We start from the raw sequence: 17,726 nt of genomic DNA, 5'->3' as shown, positions 1-17,726 counted from the left end.
AAAGAAGCCAGTGAGTAAAGTTTTTCGTGATTCTCGTTCGGAAGAGTCAAGAACTTCATCTGAGCTCAAGCTACGTGTCTAGGAGCTGAGTAACTGGGTTGTAGATGGCTTGAGCATCCGTTAGCCCTTGTGGAGAAGGTTGCTAGCCTTATCGGAGAGGGTTTTAGAGAGACTTGGGGGGCTTGGGGTAGCCATGTAGAATTGATGTATTTACTCTGAGAGTTTGTGGACCTACGATTCGTATCCCTGAATATGCAGGGTCCATCACGTGACTTGGATCAGACTATATGTCTGTGCTTGCTGAAGGTGGGGAGACTCTACGAACCGATTACCATACAATTTTGTATGTGAATCGGTTTGCTTTTCCACGGGGTCTAAGCTCATATGGACAGGTTGACTGTTACTACGTAACATAATCCTCTTTATAGAAAAATTTAAATATCGAGAATTGTGTTACGACCAATCCTAACAGCTACTCAGGTGACTAAGCTTATAGTCACATGACCCAATATTGTCCTACCTAGAATCACTCAACTATAGATAATGGGATATAATAGGAGGCGATAGGATGTATAATACGAAGGTTTATATAATCATAATAGATTTCCTTTATATAGAGCTTTATGCTCAAAATCGATCATTTAGTATACTCTACTATTAGTTACGAATTACATCATTGTCATTACTTAAGTCCCTGCTTGACGCCTAGTTATAAACCACCTCGAGAGCCTAGAGCACTTCCACGTGATCTAGACGGCAAACCTCGTAACAACGATACGACACGATATAATACGATACGATACAATACCTAAAAACAGCGACGAGGACAAAAGCCAAAATCTCTCTCAAAAAAATTACTTTTACATATTTCCTAGTCCTAGTCCTAAGTTGCTAAAAAAAAAAAAAACAAACAAAAGTAAATAAAAAAACGCCCTAAAATGCGATGCGAAAAAATGCAAACGATGACTTGTACAAAAAATAATCCCTAAACAACCAACCAGCCAGCCAGCCAAATACCAACCAAACCGTCCGTCCATCCGTCCATACCTTCCATCCAGTCCCAAACCTGCCAATGTATTTATTTGTATTATCAGCAAAACCTACCCAACCAAGATATTCGTTACAGGTACAGGTCGTCCATTACAACCGCACGGCGCCGTAAAAATGCATATAAAAAAATTCCCTTCAATCCTGGGTTGAATCCTTTCTAAAGTTTCTTTTTGGTCATCTGATCTAATTTCATATGTCCAGAATGGATAGGTCGTAATTAGACGCATGTCCATTCGGCGAATACGCACCATCTAGCACTACGATCGGCTAGGACAAGTCCTCTCCATACACCTCTTTCTCCACACTTAATTATCGTCTCCCAAGTTCCCCCATCGCCGCCTTCTAAATTCGTACTGACGCCTCCGTTTCTCTCTTCCTTTCGCATTAATCTTAAGATCTTTCCACCAGGTGCTTGAATTGCTAGTTTGGCCGGTTTTTTACCAGTTCCTGAACCAGATGCTGATGAATTTGTTAGAGACATAGCGGATCCAGGTCGTATAAATGGGATAGGCGAAGTACGTCCCGGATCTGGCGATCCTAATGATAGTGACGAAGGATGCTGACGTACGGCGAACACAAAGGTGTTATTGATGGCTAATCGCTGACATTGTGGCTGTGCGACATAAAGGTCATGACGTTGGGCATGAGGCGTTGGATGACGGGTTAAAAACTCGTATGGAGGATTGTCACCCGTATGGATGATAGGCAATGCCACCGCCAATGCATGTGGAATGTCCTTGATACTGTGCATAAGACCACGTTTTCCAGCGTAAATTTTGAGTATGCCTGCTCCTTCGTCGCCAGGAAGTAGAGCCTTGATCGTATACCTCTTCTGACTGCCCACCCATTCTGCCTGTGCCAAAGCACGCTTCGTGATAATCTCACCGGTCTCGAAGAGATCTCCATCTGCATCACGTTCAAAAGCACGTGCTTCAACTTCAGCTACACACTCAACATCAGGCGGAACACAAAGTTTGATGTGAACGAGTTCAAGATCTTCAATACGTATGAGACTTGTATCGTATTCTACCATCTCTATCTCATTGATAAAAAACGCCGGACAAGCACATGGTAGCGCTAGAAGTACTTCATGTGCTACGGGAGGACAGAGATGCTGGTCAACATGTTGCTCCGGTATGTGAGTCCAGCACATCTCAATTGGCCGAGCCAAGAACCACCACGGTTCCGCGTACTGACTGCTGGCACTAGTATACTGGCTTCGTCGAGGATGAGAAGGACTTGCCAAGGAGCAATCCATCATTCGCCATTCTCCATCAATTACAACTGCGTTCCAGAAGTGATTCGGCCGAGGCATGGGACCCATATCCGGTACCTCACCTGGCGATTTCAAATATCCTCTAATGACCTCAGCATGAATCCCAACAGCTTTACACATATCCATAACTAGAAATGCTACTTCTTCAGAAGAGCCATGCTTGGTTTGGATCACCCTTCTTGAATCTGATGTATCATTGTCGAAGCCCTCTTCCCAGGTAATTTTCTCGCTAACCCATATGAATATTGCACGTAATCGTTGGATGTCGCTTCGATACGGCCGACACACATAGCCTGTGGCTAAGCTCATGGCATTAGACATCGGCGGAAGACTATTAATAAACCTTGTGTTCTTATCCACCAGGCTGAGATTTACTGCCTGGAAATTAGTTGGCTCAACCACAGGATTTCCATCAACCCCTTCGTCACCATCACACCCCTCAAGAAGCTCTTCCACGGGACTTATGGCTGGGTAATCCATCATCTGGCATCGCTCTTTTCTTTCAACCCGCTCAATCCTACTTAACGAATTCGATCTATTAATGTCTCGCCGTACCTGAACCCAATCAACACCCATGGTAACACCACCGGATCCAGTTTCATTGGTTGGATTAGTGTTCGGAGTATTTCCAAAGCCACCAGCTCCCATCGTCGTGACACCCGCTGGAAATGAATTATGGGCCTGAGCTCGTGGTCTTGACGACTCACCAATAGAAATACTGCTCCTTGCGCTCGCAGCACCTGTTTTCGCGGATTCAACAATTCTTTTGAAGAACCCCGTTTTCTTGGTTTTAGGTGTCATGAGGCCACCAAGCGCAGCATTAGAATCTGCAGGAGAACCTGACCAGCCAGGTGGTGACTGCATACGCGAAGGATCCGAAGCGTGGCTACTGTGATATGAAATACCGGTCATTGGCGTCTGGGATCGGCCAGTAGTGAAATCAGGTTGACTGTTATTCATCCCTAGATAGTTGTCCTTCCGTGAACCAAGTGCACTATGAGCTCGCCCATACAGCATTTCCCGCTTCCTCGCTAAACTCCCGGCGCTAGTGGAAGAAAAGCCACTAGCAGAAGGACCACTCATGAGACTTTTATCAGTCATTTGGGTACTTGAGCTTCCATTGGTGGTAGTGCTGCGAGTTCCGCTGGAAGAGGTCGTTGAGTCCGTCTTATCAGTCCTTGTTGTGAAAGATCTTCCTAGCATAGCTTTTCCAACTTCATATGCAGATTTTCGGTGGCGAAGCTTGGCTGGCTGCATATTTCCGCTTAGAGACGATTTTGGTCGGCTGTCATGAGCATATGAACTCGATTTAGGGGGAACCGCGGGCCGAATATCATCTTCAGGGGGACGAGGCGTTGAAGAATACATTTTACTTAATCTATTTTCCATCCTTTGAACATAATTGCTAAGTTGAGGTGGAGGAGTATTTGTAGGTTGATAAGGTTGCACATTATTGGCGTATCTATCATCGCCTACAGAATTATAATCTTCAGAGACTCCGATAGCTGTATTGGTTCTAGGTGCCCTTTTCGTTGATATATACGTTTGATCAAATGCCTCGGGAGACCATGGGTCGATTGGTTCCTCTGGAATTTCTGAGTCTCGAGCCACCCCCATGTCTGCCAAAGAGAGCATTACATCATCCATTGCGCTTCGCAAAGGAGAGGGAGTGCGGCCCGTACCCGCCGGTGACGGTGGAGATGGAGATGTTGCCGATGGCATTTGGTACGGATTCGGGCTGCTGTTATGAGTATCTCTGATTGCCTGCGGCGCATAAATGCTTCGATGAGGTGGTGGAGGTGGCGGTGGAGACGAGTTCCCTGATCTATCAAATTGCGGCGCAGGTGATGGACCTCGAGAATAGCTTTGGTAGCCAAATGATGGAGCTGGGGAAGGGGCACGAGATCCATAATGATGGGGATTGGGCGATGGCGAGCGAGATGTGTAATGGTTGGGAGCAGGAGACGGACCACGAGAACTATAATGGTTAGGAGCAGGAGACGGGCCCCGAGAACTATAATGGTTAGGAATAGGAGACGGGCCCCGAGAACTATAATGGTTAGGAGCAGGAGACGGGCCCCGAGAACTATAATGGTTGGGAGCTGGAGAATGCGCGCCAGACGTATAATGGTTTGAACCGGGAGATGGCACACGAGATGCATAGTGGTTGGGCGCAGGGGAGGGACCACGAGGGTTGTAGCGGTTGGGAGCCGGGGAGGGTGCGCGAGAAGCATAATGGCTTGGGGCAGGAGATGTCGCGCGAGATACATGGCTTGGAAAACGAGAAAGTGGTGCTGGCGAGCGCGTTTGCGATTGATAAACCTGGGCTTGGGAATGAGGAGAAGCCCCCCTTGCTACATTATTGTATCCGCCCCTGGCGGCCGGCGATGGTATTCGAGCAGTCGAGGCTGCGAGACGTTCCTTTTCCCGTGCCTCTGCTCTCCTCAACGCCCCCATATCCGGCGCTGCATAAGCTTGAAAGGGTTTTCGCATCGATTTCATCTTCGGTTTTGTCGGAGCTATCGGGTTTTTGAAAGGGTTAGGACTTGGACTTCGATCCGGCAGGGGACTCGACGTTCTGCTTGTTGGTCGGAAATTCTCATCTAGGACTTGTACGAAATTCGAAGGAAAGAGGCCCATCATCCTTTTGTCCCTTCGCAGACGACCCATCCACCACGATCCATCTCCTGCGTTCAAACATTCTATCAAATCTCCCTCGATGAAGCCCAAGTCGCGTTTTGACTGCGCCCACGGATGGTTAGAGGTTGCAGATATTTAAAAGAAACCGTAGTATACAATTAACTCACCTCCCCGCTGAATGAATATACAGCTCTGCACCAAACAGGGAACTTGGTAGGCAAAGTTCCCGGAGCTGGTGTCATGGTTGAGGACGGTTGCGACTTGGTATCCAACTATCCTGCTATCGGGATGATGATGTGATTATCCGATGAACGCTACCCGACATGGATGCAAATCAATGAATGAAAAGTCGAAGAACGAATTAACTCAAACTCTTCAGCTGGGAATGGAAAATGCTTCAAAATTTCAAAATTCCAAATTTCAGATTAAACATTGAATGAGTGAATATGGGTGAATTGTTATTGGAATGGAAAATACAGTAGAGTAGGTAGGTACTGGAGTAGAATTTCTGGGAGATATCTAGTAGTCAACTTTCCAAATTAACAAAATAACAAATAACAAGTAACAAGTAAAAAATGACAAAGTGCCAAAGTGACAAAGTGACAAAAATTAACAAATGTACTCCTGTATTGGCGTGGATCTGTAAAGGTGTATATATCTGTGTAGGTGTATATGCAGATTGTAGATTTCAGAGTTCAAATTTCAGCTACCCGTATAGCGTAGGAGATGGCAATTTGTTGTTTAGATTGGGTATATTATGATTATGATTATTATTATTATTCTGGTTATTATTATGATTATTATTATTATTATGGTTTTGCTGGCAGGAGAAGGTTCACAGAGCAACGGCCTATCCCGAATCCGACCGCCTCGTCATAACCATTGTTTACTGCCTGTTAGTAATAAGTAAATTAGACTTACTCGTACATGTTTATTTTATTATATTGGCAAAGAAAAAGAAAATCCTTCGACAATTACTATTTAATTGGATATTTTTATATCTTACTTAAATCATCTCCAATTGATACATCGTTTTCGATAATTCGATTAATATTTATTTGATCTGATCATAGGTTAATATCCTCGACTTTTAAACTTCATGATCACCACCACACTCAATCAGCCCTCATAATGACCGAATCGGGAGCCTCACAATATCAGGTTCTGGAAGAGTTAGGTTCTGGCAGCTTTGGTGTAGTCTATAAAGCAATCGAAAGGGCTACCGGAGAAATATGTGCCATCAAGCATATCGACCTCGAATCGAGCGAAGATGATATACAGGAAATTCAACAAGAGATATCAGTCCTCAGTACCTGCGCCAGTCCATACGTTACTCAATATAAAGGAAGTTTTCTACGGGGTCATAAACTATGGATTGTCATGGAATATTTGGGAGGAGGTTCATGTTTGGATCTGGTATGATGATAATCACCCAGAGGAATAGATAGACACATCGCTGACTGCGCTTAAGTTAAAACCTGCGCCATTTCACGAAACTCACATTGCCATTGTTTGTCGCGAGATCTTGTTAGGTTTGGAATATCTCCATCAAGAAGGAAAGATACATCGGGATATAAAGGCTGCAAACATTTTACTCTCGACCACAGGAAAGGTTAAATTGGCAGATTTTGGAGTTGCCGCACAGCTTACAAACATCAAATCGCAAAGGAATACTTTCGTCGGAACTCCTTTCTGGATGGCGCCAGAGGTTATTCAACAAGCAGGATACGATTTCAAGGCAGATATTTGGTCCCTAGGAATTACAGCAATAGAGATGGTGAATGGAGAACCCCCGCATGCCTCGATACATCCAATGAAGGTTCTATTTCAAATACCTAAAGCACCAGCGCCAAGGTTGGAAGGTTCGGATTACAGTAAGGAGTTTAAGGATTTTGTGGCACAATGTTTGGTCAAAGACTGCGATCGTAGACCTACCGCAAAGGAACTATTGAAGCATAAGTTCATCCGTTCTGCAGGAAAGGTTGAGGCTTTACAGGAGTTGGTGGAAAGAAGACAGGAGTGGGATGGAACAAGGACTCGACCATCGCATCCTAAGTTCTATGAAGAAACACTGTAAGCATGTAGAAAATCTGGTTCTTGAATCAGCCACTAACGAATCCTAGTAACACAATGAACCCGAAATATGAACCTGATGGATGGGTCTTTGATACAGTTAAGGCTTCTACTATTACTGTAGCACCATCAAGAAAAAATGGGAGCAAAAGGAGAAAGCTTTCTGTCATTCATGCAAATGGTCAAGGTAGTCAAGCTCCTCCAGAGGAGGCTTTCAAGAAACTGGATCTCAAAGATTCTCCCTTGGAATATTCTTCGCCTCCTTCACTACCAGCTGATAGAGGTACTGTTAGAAGGCAGCCGCCAGCGGTGCAACACACTTCTCCAACCAGGCCTCGAGTGGATAGTACGCAGAGTCAAAACAACACAACAAGGAGACCGCCCCTAGCACCGGATATGAGCTTTGGAAATACTGGCTCAACAGTTCGATTATTCCGCCGGGTCTCGAATAACTCAATTTCATCTAGACCAAGCAGCCCCGAAGATTCCGCTGATATTCCATCTCATGACGAAAATAAGGCACTCGTGCAGGTAGCTGAAGCAAACACCAAAGAAGCTTACCTAGGACGACGTGCTTATGCGAAAATTATCGATCCAGCATTCCAAGAAATGCACGCACAAACTGGCGATCAAGCTAAAAGACAAGCATTATCCCGTCTAGCCGATGCCTGGGCTGCTCTCGATGCCGTGGATCCAGAAGGTGAATATCACTTACTGAAGCTTTTGATAAACAAGATAGAGCAAGAACCCAAGCTTGCTTCCCACATCTCTCCAAACAAAGCTTTGGTCCTGAGAGATGGAACTCCTCAGGGATCACCCCAAAAACCCACCAATGGAAAACTAGTACTAGCAAATAGTAATCCACATCTCAAAAGTCACCGCAGGAGACAATCTAGCGCCATGCCCGAAGTAGAGACAAAGGAAAAGTTAAACCTACCCGGTCAAATAGTGCCAGGAATGGAACACACCAAACAACTTGCAGATGTATTATACGCGCGCTGGGCAGAAGGGCTAGGGAAGAAGTTTCCAGTCGTGTAGGGTAATGACTCATGTACACAAATTGTAAAGTTACTGTATGTAGTATTGAATGGGACAGGACGCGAGGGGAGTTGTGGCATATGCATTTTTCTTTTATTTTTTTGTGGTAGGGAGGAGAATTAATAGGTAGATACCCAATTTAAAGATTTATTTGTAAGATATGATTTTCTTGCGAGCTGACAGGAGTGTGTGGGTGTGTGGGTGTGTGTGTGGTCGCTGAATGATACTTAACTGGACTGGATTTGGCTCAGCTCGGATATTTATATATATGGGGTTCCAGGAAAAGAACCTGAAAAGGCTACAAAGAGCTAGCTAGCTTTATATTATCTTTTCAACTAGGTATAAAAGCTATAATCTACTCCTCCTCTTCCTTCCTCTTTCCTTCAACCTCATTCATTCATCATCCTTCTTCAGCATCGCTTTTCTGTTGAAACGAATTTTGATTAGGGCTTCCTTCCTTCGTTTCTTCTTCAATATTTATTCAGTACATGGTGAATCTCTGGGTATGGTCTTTTACTCCTTCGACATTAGGGGGAGAGGTTTTCCACATTTGTTATACAAATAGAAGAGAAAGAAGGATCTTCGAATAATATCAAAGGGGGGGATGTACAGGTTACAGATTTCTATCATCTATAGCCATCAACCACTTTACTTTCTACATTACTTCATTTAAAGATACAGCTACTTCTTCTTTTGGGGCATCAAAGATATAATCTCATATAATACAATGGCCTTAGTCCTGCTAGTTACTATTTCACATATCTAGCTAGCTCTGTTGAGCCGTGTCTTTTCAAATTTAGACTATTTATAAAATAAAAGTCCTAATTTATTTATTATACCTTGAAGTGATAAAGACTGAAATGTATATATACCTAGGTATGTAAGGTTATTTATGCCTTCTGCGACAAAAAAAAAAAGAATAATAATAATTCACGTCTATCTATGAGTCCAGAACGCAAGCTCAAGTTCGCTCAATGATTTTATTAGAACTACGACGACATACAACTATGAGGAAATAAAAAATATCGATAATTCACAGTACTACTTAGATAAAGAAGCACCAAACAACCAGACCCTTGAAACCCAAAAAAGAACCTCATCAATCATTATTCCCCCATCTATTAAACCTCCATCAAGGCTTAACTACCACCTAATCAAAATATCCCATCTCCCTCAAAAACTCCACATTCTTCCCCACCGCCTCCTCTACCTCTACGTCTACCTCCTTCTCCACCAACCCATCCCATTCCCTCGGCTTCCTATCCTTCCCCAAATTTCCCTCCGAGCTAATAAGATGCGCCACCGGCCACAGCGGATGCATCTCAGTGCGCCTCTCGAGATCCTTTTGTATTAACAGAAACCATTCATATGAAGAAATCGGTCGAAGTCGATCGCCCATATGTTTATTAACCAGATCCCAGAATTTTTGCATGGAGATTCCGCAGTTTATATCTAAAGTGTACTTTTGATTTTTGGGAGTATGAATCAGAGTATTAATGGTAGAAGAAGCAATGAGATCGGCGTGTGCGACGGTTAACCAGTCATTTTTGCATGGGAGGGGGTAGGCGCCTATGGTTATGGCGCCAGCGACATATCGCCATAGGAAATCGGTGGTATTGGCGACTCCTTCCTGTGTGGTGCCGATTATTAATCTGGGCTTGACGATGGAAATGTGATGATGGTTTTGCGCAGAAGTTGCGGCTCGTTGGGCAAACTTTCGTACTAGTAGTTCTGAAACGAATTTTGTTTGACTGTATCCGTCTAGTCTATTTAATTTCTTAGCAGTAGTATTATCATCTGTTTCTTCTCCGAAATCTCGACCTCCGGATACGTAAACGAATTTAGGAAGGGAGATTGTGCCGGAAATATTCCTAAGAAGGTCGAAAGTTGATGTGACGTTCGCGGCTCTGAGAGTGTGGTAATCCGCATTCCAATGTACTGAAGCTCCATTATGAATTATCGCATCGACTGTGTTTAATTCTTGCCATTGCCTAGGGCTCAGGGCTAACATTGGTTTGGCGGGATCACCGGTCCAGATTTCGAGTTTTGCAGCGAGAGTGTCATTCCACCATCTTGCGGATTTGGCTGCTGCTATGATTCGCTTTTTGCCAATTTCTTCGCTTGAGGCGCGCACATGAACAATGACCTTGTCGACTCTAGGTTTTTCAAGAAGTTGTCGAAGGATTTGTGTACCAAGAAAGCCACTCGCGCCTGTCAGAAAGCAACTCCGAAGTGATGTTGAATCGAGGCTAATTGCGTATCCAAATGTGAAATCTCTTTCATTAAGTCCACAGTAGGAGCTGTCTCTATCGGACTCTGATCTTTAACTTTGGCCGCAGTGCGAATATGCTTTGGAACGTCTGAGATTGTGGTCTGATGGTTGATGAGCATCGGCATAGCTGTACTAACCCCATATTCTCGTTTGATGAAAGCTGCCAGAGACATAATTTTAATGGAGTCTATTCCCACAGATGCCAAGTTGACATCACGCCCTACGATATCTGAATTGATATGCGAAGATGGCTTTTTGGTGATTAGTTGTGCAATCTTATCGCTCAGTTCTAATGAAATATGGTCATCTGATGATATCAAAGGTGCTTCGTCACTTTTGGGATAAGTCTCGGCTCTTTGGATCAACGGAAGACTAGTGAGCCATTTGGTGAGTCTAGGGCGGTCCAATTTTCCAGAGGTATGAAGGGGTATGGTTTTCATAGTAATCCAGGAAGAAGGAACCATATAACTTGGCAGATTTTCTATTAGATGATCGGCAATGCTGGACCATTTAAATCCGGAAGCTTCGAGTTCCAAGTGAGGGACGACCGTGATACCGCCGTTCTTCTCAAAACTAGTTGGAATTTCGAGTTCGATAATTGCCGTAAGCTGATCTGCATACGGCCCCGAAGTAGGCAATACAACCATAGCTTTTCTGACTTGCGGATGACTGAGGAGATGATGCTCCACGTCTGCTATTTCTATACGAAGTCCACGAAGTTTGATTCGAGTATCCTTCCGACCGAGATAACTGATCGTACCATCAGAATTGTATTGAGCAAGATCGCCTGTTTTGTATAAACGTGCAGGACGTTGGCTCGAGCTAGAGTTACGAGCCCAGCTAGGACTACCGATGAAAACAGCTTTAGTTTTTGCTTCATCGTCGAGATATCCTCAAGCCATTGCTGGTGATTCAATTAGTAGTTCACCAATCGCACCGATAGGTAGAAGACGGTTCGAATCTTCAACATCGACGATCCAAGTAATTGCACCAGCTCCACGTCCAATATTTGTGGGCGAGGTGCTTGTAGAAATCTCTGAGTTTACTACGCTTGTTCTAGAGGGAGATTCAGTCAGTATTCGTAAAATGCTATAGGGGAGGTTGTTGCATTGTGATGGGCGTAGCAAGTGAAGAAAACGAAAGAATAGGATTATAGTCTCCTATTGATACCCTGCGAAAATGGAAATGAAACTTACACGCAACATTCGGTGGTTCCAAAAGCATTAATTAAATGAACACGATCCGCCCAAGTCTTAATGACATTAGCAGTGATAGGCTCTCCACCAAGTGTCACTCTTTTCAGCGAGGGAACTGAATCGGGTGAAATTGAGCTTATATACGATGGTGTAAGATCCGCTGTGTTAACATTCATCCTAGCTATCGCTCCCACGATATCTGAATTTCTTTCCTCCTCTACAAATTATCGATTACGTTAGTTATTTGTAAATCAATAAATAATCAATAATACTTACCAGATGGTATGCAAAGACAGCCTCCAGTCATAAGGGTTGTTAGAATATCCTCAATAGAAGTATCGAAGCTATATGAAGCGAACTGCAGAAATCGAGATGTGGGACCGAAATGCAGCGCTTTGCCATGATCTCTCGTACCTGAGCAATATGCTTCATGCGTCACTACTGTACCTTGGGGAATCCCAGTAGTACCGGAAGTGAAGCAAATATAGAGAGGGTCTTCAGGGGCGACATTGCTCACAATATCCGCCGGCACTGGAAATAGATTCATCTCGCTCTCCGAAACGACAACTGTTTTACCACCTGGGAATAATTCTAAGCACGACTGTTGGACGTCGCTTAAGCAGAGAATCAATTCAGCTTTGACTTGTTCAATAAGTGAAATGAGGCGTGATCTAGGATGGTAAGGGTCGCAGGGTACAAACGTAGCACTAGATTTGATAGTGGCTAATGTAGCCACGATAGCCCACTTTGATTTCGTGAAGGATAGTGGTATCTTGCTTCCAGGCCCTACCCCTTATTTTATCATCTGAGAAGCTAGTCGAGATGAAAGTTTATCCAACTCATCGCGAGTCAAATCACCATCCCAAGAGGAAATCGCTGGAGAATGAGGATCTTGCTTCGTCATGACGTCAATAACTTCGTGAACGCAACATTTCAATACATCTGGTAATGTAGAGTTCCATTCCCAGATATTTTGCAGGTCAATCTCGCTGATGGAATTGAGATCCTGGACAGTCTTGCCCGCATCTTCATGGCACAACTGCTGAAGGACATGCTGGAATTGGGATAGTATCCTATCCATCTGCAGAGTTGCGATAACTTTCGAGTCAAAGATTGCCTTTGCCTTTAGCCCATCTGAGGTAAGATGACACTCGAGAGTCAAAACATTTGTGTCCCAAACGGTTGCGTTTACGAGATCCATTTGACGTTGCCCCATGAACGATTCATCGATGGCTGAATTTTCCTTGGATTGTATGACCAGGATATTCTGAAATTCGCACGCCTTCTTCAGTTCCCCTCCCATTCGTTGGATGTTTGTGAGACCCATATGTTCGAATGGCATCATTTTCATCATTTTAGTTTGAACTTTCTGAAGTAGGGCTAGGGCTGCTTCGTGAGGTTTCAATGTGATTCTGACCTATAGAATTAAAAAAGTCAGTACAAATGCCGCAAGAGATAAAAAGAGAGCACATTTAACTCATGTGACCGGGACGATGGGATTCTATCTCAAAACATGAGAACCAAATGCTCTAATCAATCTTGAATGCTGTCATTAGAAACAATGAGATGCTTCCAATTTGCTGTTTGGATGCGAAAGTTCAACTAGAACGTTGAATGTGGTATTTAAGGTCACATGAAGACCTTGGGGCTGACAAACTTATCCTCATCAAAGAATCATAGGGAATTAAAATTACTTACCGGCACGGTAGCTAGTGTGGGCCCGACTACTCTAGTGAGGTCAGCCGATGAACCTGTACGTCCCGCCAGAACTTTTCCAAACACAATATCATTCGAGTTAGAGGAGTTACTGATCGCAATTGCCCAAGCTGTCCGGATAAGATTGGAGATTCGAAAGTCGGAATTAGCTTTTCGTGACAGCTTGATGTCTTTAATGGCTATTTCACTGGGCTGCGGCTGGTATCCAGCTTTGATGGTAGGAAAACGTGAAGGTGCTGCACCTTCACTCGTAAACTCAGATCTCCAAAATGCTTCTGCTGCTAGTTGATCTAGGTCGAGAGCAGTCTTGATAAATCGGTTGAACTGCACATTTTGAGGTTGATTGGAGCCTACAACGTTCGTACATATTTTTTTGAGCATCTCATATTCCTTTTCCGCCTGCTGAAGCATCAAATTTATACTCCAGGCATCGTATATGGTGTGGTGCAAGGTCAGGACAAAGAAATATTTGTGACAATGTAGGTTCGACTCTTCAACGATGCAGAAACGACTGAGTGGAGTTCCTAAGCCCATGGCGAGAGATTTGTCGGATTCCAAATATCGTTGGAGGTTGTCTTGCGTGTTCCATAAGACGTCTTCGGTCGTAACCATCTGCAGCAGACCGGAAGATTCATGCTGTATGATACGCGTGGGAAGAATTGGGCTTGAACGCACGACTTCGTTCCACGTAGCGCGAAATTTGTCGATATTAGAGTATAGATCCTTGGATAATTCAAAGACATGTTGTGCAACATACGTACCAAGATGACTCATTGAGAGAGCCATGATGGCTTCCTGAAAAGGGGTGCACGGGTACAAGTCTTCGACATGACTTGTCTTGATACCACCATCAATGGTTGCCTTTAGCAGCTGATTACCTTCCCCGACCATAGAAAATGCCTCTATGTCATCGCACGCAGTAGCTGTGGAGCCATTAATATCTGCGAAGCTTTCTGCAAGATCTGATAGGATTGGTGTCTGAAATATGGTTGCAACAGTCAGGTCAATGCCCTCTTCTCGCGCTGCTGCAACGAGCTTCATAGCAAGAATAGAGTCTGCACCAAGTCGTGTAAAACTATCCTTTCTTCCTATATTTCCTGGTGGTAGTTTCAAAATAGCGGACCACAGACGCTGCATTTGAAGTTCATTCTCCGCCAAAGGGGTAGAGTGCGTAGCTTCTTGACCTGAATAATACGCAAACTCTGAAGTCGTTAAGCCGGCTGCAAGAGTCTGCAGTCTTTTGCGGTCACACTTCTGAGAGATAGTGAGGGGTATTGATGATAGAGGAATGTACACTTTAGGTATCATATACTGAGGTAGTGCGCGACTCAAGCGGTCAATGAGTGATCGGACCTTAGATTTTTCACGACATTCTTTGAAAACACAGCCTTCTTCTTTTCCTCTGCTGCTTAATCCATCTTTAAGACACAAAAATGTTGCTAGGAATGGCGATCTGCCATCTACAGGCGTTGCTATCACTGTGGCGAGATCTATGACATTGTCAAGATTTTGATGCAGGTGAGTTTCAATCTCCCCCATCTCAATTCTTTGACCATTTAGCTTGACCTGTGCACCCTGATTTATAGTTAGTATACGCTATTTTTGGAAATCTTGAGATCAATCAATAAAATATTTATAACGGGAAAAGAGATAGTACACACCGTATCCTTTCGCGCAATATACACGATCGACCCATCAGCATCCATCTTAACCAAGTCACCTGTTCTATACCATCTTTTCCACCGGGTAGATCCCGTAGGGACACTGGATGGTGTAGGCACGAACGATGCTTCCGTCTTTTCATTGTTTCTAAGATATTCTCTTGCGAGAGGCCCGCCAATCAACAACTCACCAGCAGCCCCTCGCTGCGCCAATTGATCGTTCTCGTCAAGGACAAGAAAACTTCCAATAAAACCTGATCCAATTTTAGCGGGATTGACACCTTTATGGATAATTTCAGTACCAATACACATACCTGCAACATCAAAGAGTTAGTATCGAGAACAATTTCGACGCAAATCAAGGGATCAGAGCTGTACGAGGAAGTACACAGGATCTAGAAGATGAGGGATTGATGTAGACTTGAAGACACAATAGAGTATGAAATGAAAAGTGCTTACAACAGCATTCGGTGGTCCATAGACTTGCAACAACTGTAATTTTCCAAGCCATCGATCTAGGTCTTCTTGGATCAAATTTTCTCCGATAAGTAGAGTCTTTAATGTCGGCACAGACTCTGGAAGAATCAATCTTCCCAAAGCAGTTGTCATAAATGCTGTATTGACTTGCATTCTGTTTATTGCTGATGTAATGTTGTTCATTTTCTCTTCATCCGATGGTATGCAAACGACGCCTCCAACACCCAAAGTAGTAAGAATTTCGAAAACCATGCCGTCAAAAGTTTATGCTGATAACTGAAGACAGCGACTGCGGGCATCCATTTTGGCGAAACGAGAGAGGTGACGCATAGTAGTGCAGCACGTGGCATGCTCTATGACGCATCCCTTTGGTTCTCCCGTACTTCCAGAAGTGAAGATAATATAGACAGAATTGTTGGGCTGTACATTGGTACACAACAAACCTTGGGGAAGGGCTTCGAGCATCGATTTTCCCACAGCAAACGTTTGGTCAGCGAAGCCCGTAAAGGAGCGAAAAAGGCTTTCTGAAAATAGCATCACTATTCCACCTATTTGCTTTACCAATTTCCTGATTCTGTCTTCAGGATGATCGGGGCTCATAGGTACAAAAGCCCCGCCCGCCTTCATCACTGCCATCATGGCGACTATAGCCCACATAGATTTTTCAAAAATCAGTGCAACCTTAACTTCAGGCCCAACCCCTGCGGACTGGAGAAGATATGCTAGACGATCAGATATGGAGTGTAATTGGGCGTGAGTCAACTCTCCATCCCAAGATGTCACCGCCAATTCAGCTTCACGGCCCTGTGACTCCTGTTGAATGACCTCATGAACGCAAGAGTGCACCTCTTCAGCTCCAGTCTCTTGAATTGCTAGTTGACTTGATATTTCTGATATTGATAGCCCTATATTCCCAACTAATGTGCTTGCATCTGACAGACGAGAAATGATGTTATCAAATTGTTGAAGCAAAGTGTCTACTTCGCGATCAGATATTATGTGGGAATCATAGCTGGCCATTGCAGTAAATCCACCCGCCATCAAATCACATTGCATCATTAAAGGATAAGCATTTAGCTTTGCCCAGTGATCATTAGTATTCTCTCTGGCGCCGAATATACTGCCGATATCTCTCTCTAATCTGGGCTGAATGACGAGGAGATTCTGGAAACTGCAAGCCCTAGCGCAATCCGCGCCTAGCTTGCGGATGTTTTGCAGGCCAATATACTGATGAGAGTTCATTGCGACTCGAGAGTTGTGGATCGAGGCGAAAAGATCTTTTGCAGATTTACCATCTTGGATGATTACTCGCATGGGCAACGAATTGAATGTTGGACCGTTGACTTTTCTTAAATCAAGACCTGAAATTTTTGAATTCCGTCCCGCAAGTACGAGACCAAAGGTAGCTTCCGTTGCAGCAGTACGTCGTGCTAATAGTATAGCCCATGCGGCTTGTATAATTGTGGAGGTTGTTGCACCAGCCAAAAGGTTTTCTTTCACGTGAATAAACCGTTCTGAATAACCATTTGCACGTGATTGCTGCTGCGACGAAACAGCAGGAAACTGCATTCCAGAAGTGGTCGCCAGGTGGTTTCTCCAAAATACCTCACTCTCTTTCCGTGACTGTCTCTCGAGTCTCAATTGATAAGCAATAAAGCGCTTGAACTCCTCCAGCGGTTCAAAATTCTCTCCTCTATATGATTGCTCAACCTGTCGAAAGATCAAACGCATGCTCCACCCATCAAGAATGGCATGATGAAACGTCCAAACAAAGTACGAGCAATTGGATTGACGGTTATGGATGAGGCCGTATCTCAATAAATTCTTTCCAAATGAAGGGAAGATCTTTTGGTCTTTGCTCAAGTAACCTTCTAGGTTGACATCTTCTGACCAAATAATAGGCTTTACCGCCAAAACTACTTGGAGCAGGCCTGAATATCTCGTTTGTACAAAACTAGTTCGAAGTGTCGAATTTGAATCCACTGTAGTCTGCCAAGCAGCCTTGAACTTACTCGGATCAATGTTTGTTGGAAGCTTGCATATAATCTGAGGAGTAAAACTGCCACATCGTTTCATTGACAATGCCAGCAGCCCTTCCTGAAGAGCTGTGCATGGGTAGGCATCAACAAAGTTCGCATCTGATGGCATTTATCGTCGAATTTCGTCATGTTCTTGTTTGGGGCTGAGAAGAGAGAAAGGATTAATATTAGGGTCTTCCCGTTGACTGAGATAATAAAGTGCGTCTATGTTTGACACCAAGGGACGCTCCCTACGAAGCAGGTCGGAAAGATAGTGTTTAGATTCTAAATCCAAATCCATCACAGTGT

At 44.1% G+C, this 17,726-nt stretch overlaps 4 protein-coding genes across 4 annotated transcripts; 1 reads left to right on the top strand and 3 right to left on the bottom strand.

Annotated features, from left to right (window-relative positions):
* Window positions 1-1,267: 1,267 nt before the first annotated feature.
* On the bottom strand, window positions 1,268-3,973 carry SS1G_01268 (hypothetical protein; the record flags this gene model as incomplete). The annotated part of the gene is made up of 1 exon (XM_001597024.1): window positions 1,268-3,973. The coding sequence occupies one exon, from the start codon at window positions 3,971-3,973 to the stop codon at window positions 1,268-1,270; it is 2,706 nt and encodes a 901-aa protein (XP_001597074.1).
* Window positions 3,974-4,824: 851 nt separating this feature from the next.
* On the bottom strand, window positions 4,825-5,208 carry SS1G_01267 (hypothetical protein; the record flags this gene model as incomplete). Its single annotated transcript, XM_001597023.1, has 2 exons — window positions 4,825-4,845; window positions 5,134-5,208. The coding sequence occupies 2 exons, from the start codon at window positions 5,206-5,208 to the stop codon at window positions 4,825-4,827; spliced, it is 96 nt and encodes a 31-aa protein (XP_001597073.1).
* Window positions 5,209-6,097: 889 nt separating this feature from the next.
* Window positions 6,098-8,077, top strand: SS1G_01266 (hypothetical protein; the record flags this gene model as incomplete). Its single annotated transcript, XM_001597022.1, has 3 exons — window positions 6,098-6,382; window positions 6,438-7,039; window positions 7,090-8,077. The coding sequence occupies 3 exons, from the start codon at window positions 6,098-6,100 to the stop codon at window positions 8,075-8,077; spliced, it is 1,875 nt and encodes a 624-aa protein (XP_001597072.1).
* Window positions 8,078-9,227: 1,150 nt separating this feature from the next.
* SS1G_01265 (hypothetical protein) lies at window positions 9,228-17,547 on the bottom strand (the record flags this gene model as incomplete). The annotated part of the gene is made up of 9 exons (XM_001597021.1): window positions 9,228-10,223; window positions 10,487-11,241; window positions 11,287-11,405; window positions 11,546-11,762; window positions 11,822-12,216; window positions 12,385-12,962; window positions 13,244-14,836; window positions 14,923-15,236; window positions 15,843-17,547. The coding sequence occupies 9 exons, from the start codon at window positions 17,545-17,547 to the stop codon at window positions 9,228-9,230; spliced, it is 6,672 nt and encodes a 2,223-aa protein (XP_001597071.1).
* Between the last annotated feature and the right edge of the window lie 179 nt (window positions 17,548-17,726).

This window comes from Sclerotinia sclerotiorum, genomic scaffold (assembly GCF_000146945.2).
Source record: "Sclerotinia sclerotiorum 1980 UF-70 scaffold_2 genomic scaffold, whole genome shotgun sequence".
Taxonomy (NCBI): domain Eukaryota; kingdom Fungi; phylum Ascomycota; class Leotiomycetes; order Helotiales; family Sclerotiniaceae; genus Sclerotinia; species Sclerotinia sclerotiorum.
The sequence above is the reverse complement of the archived record's forward strand: the minus strand, read 5'-3'. Positions and strand labels throughout refer to the sequence as shown.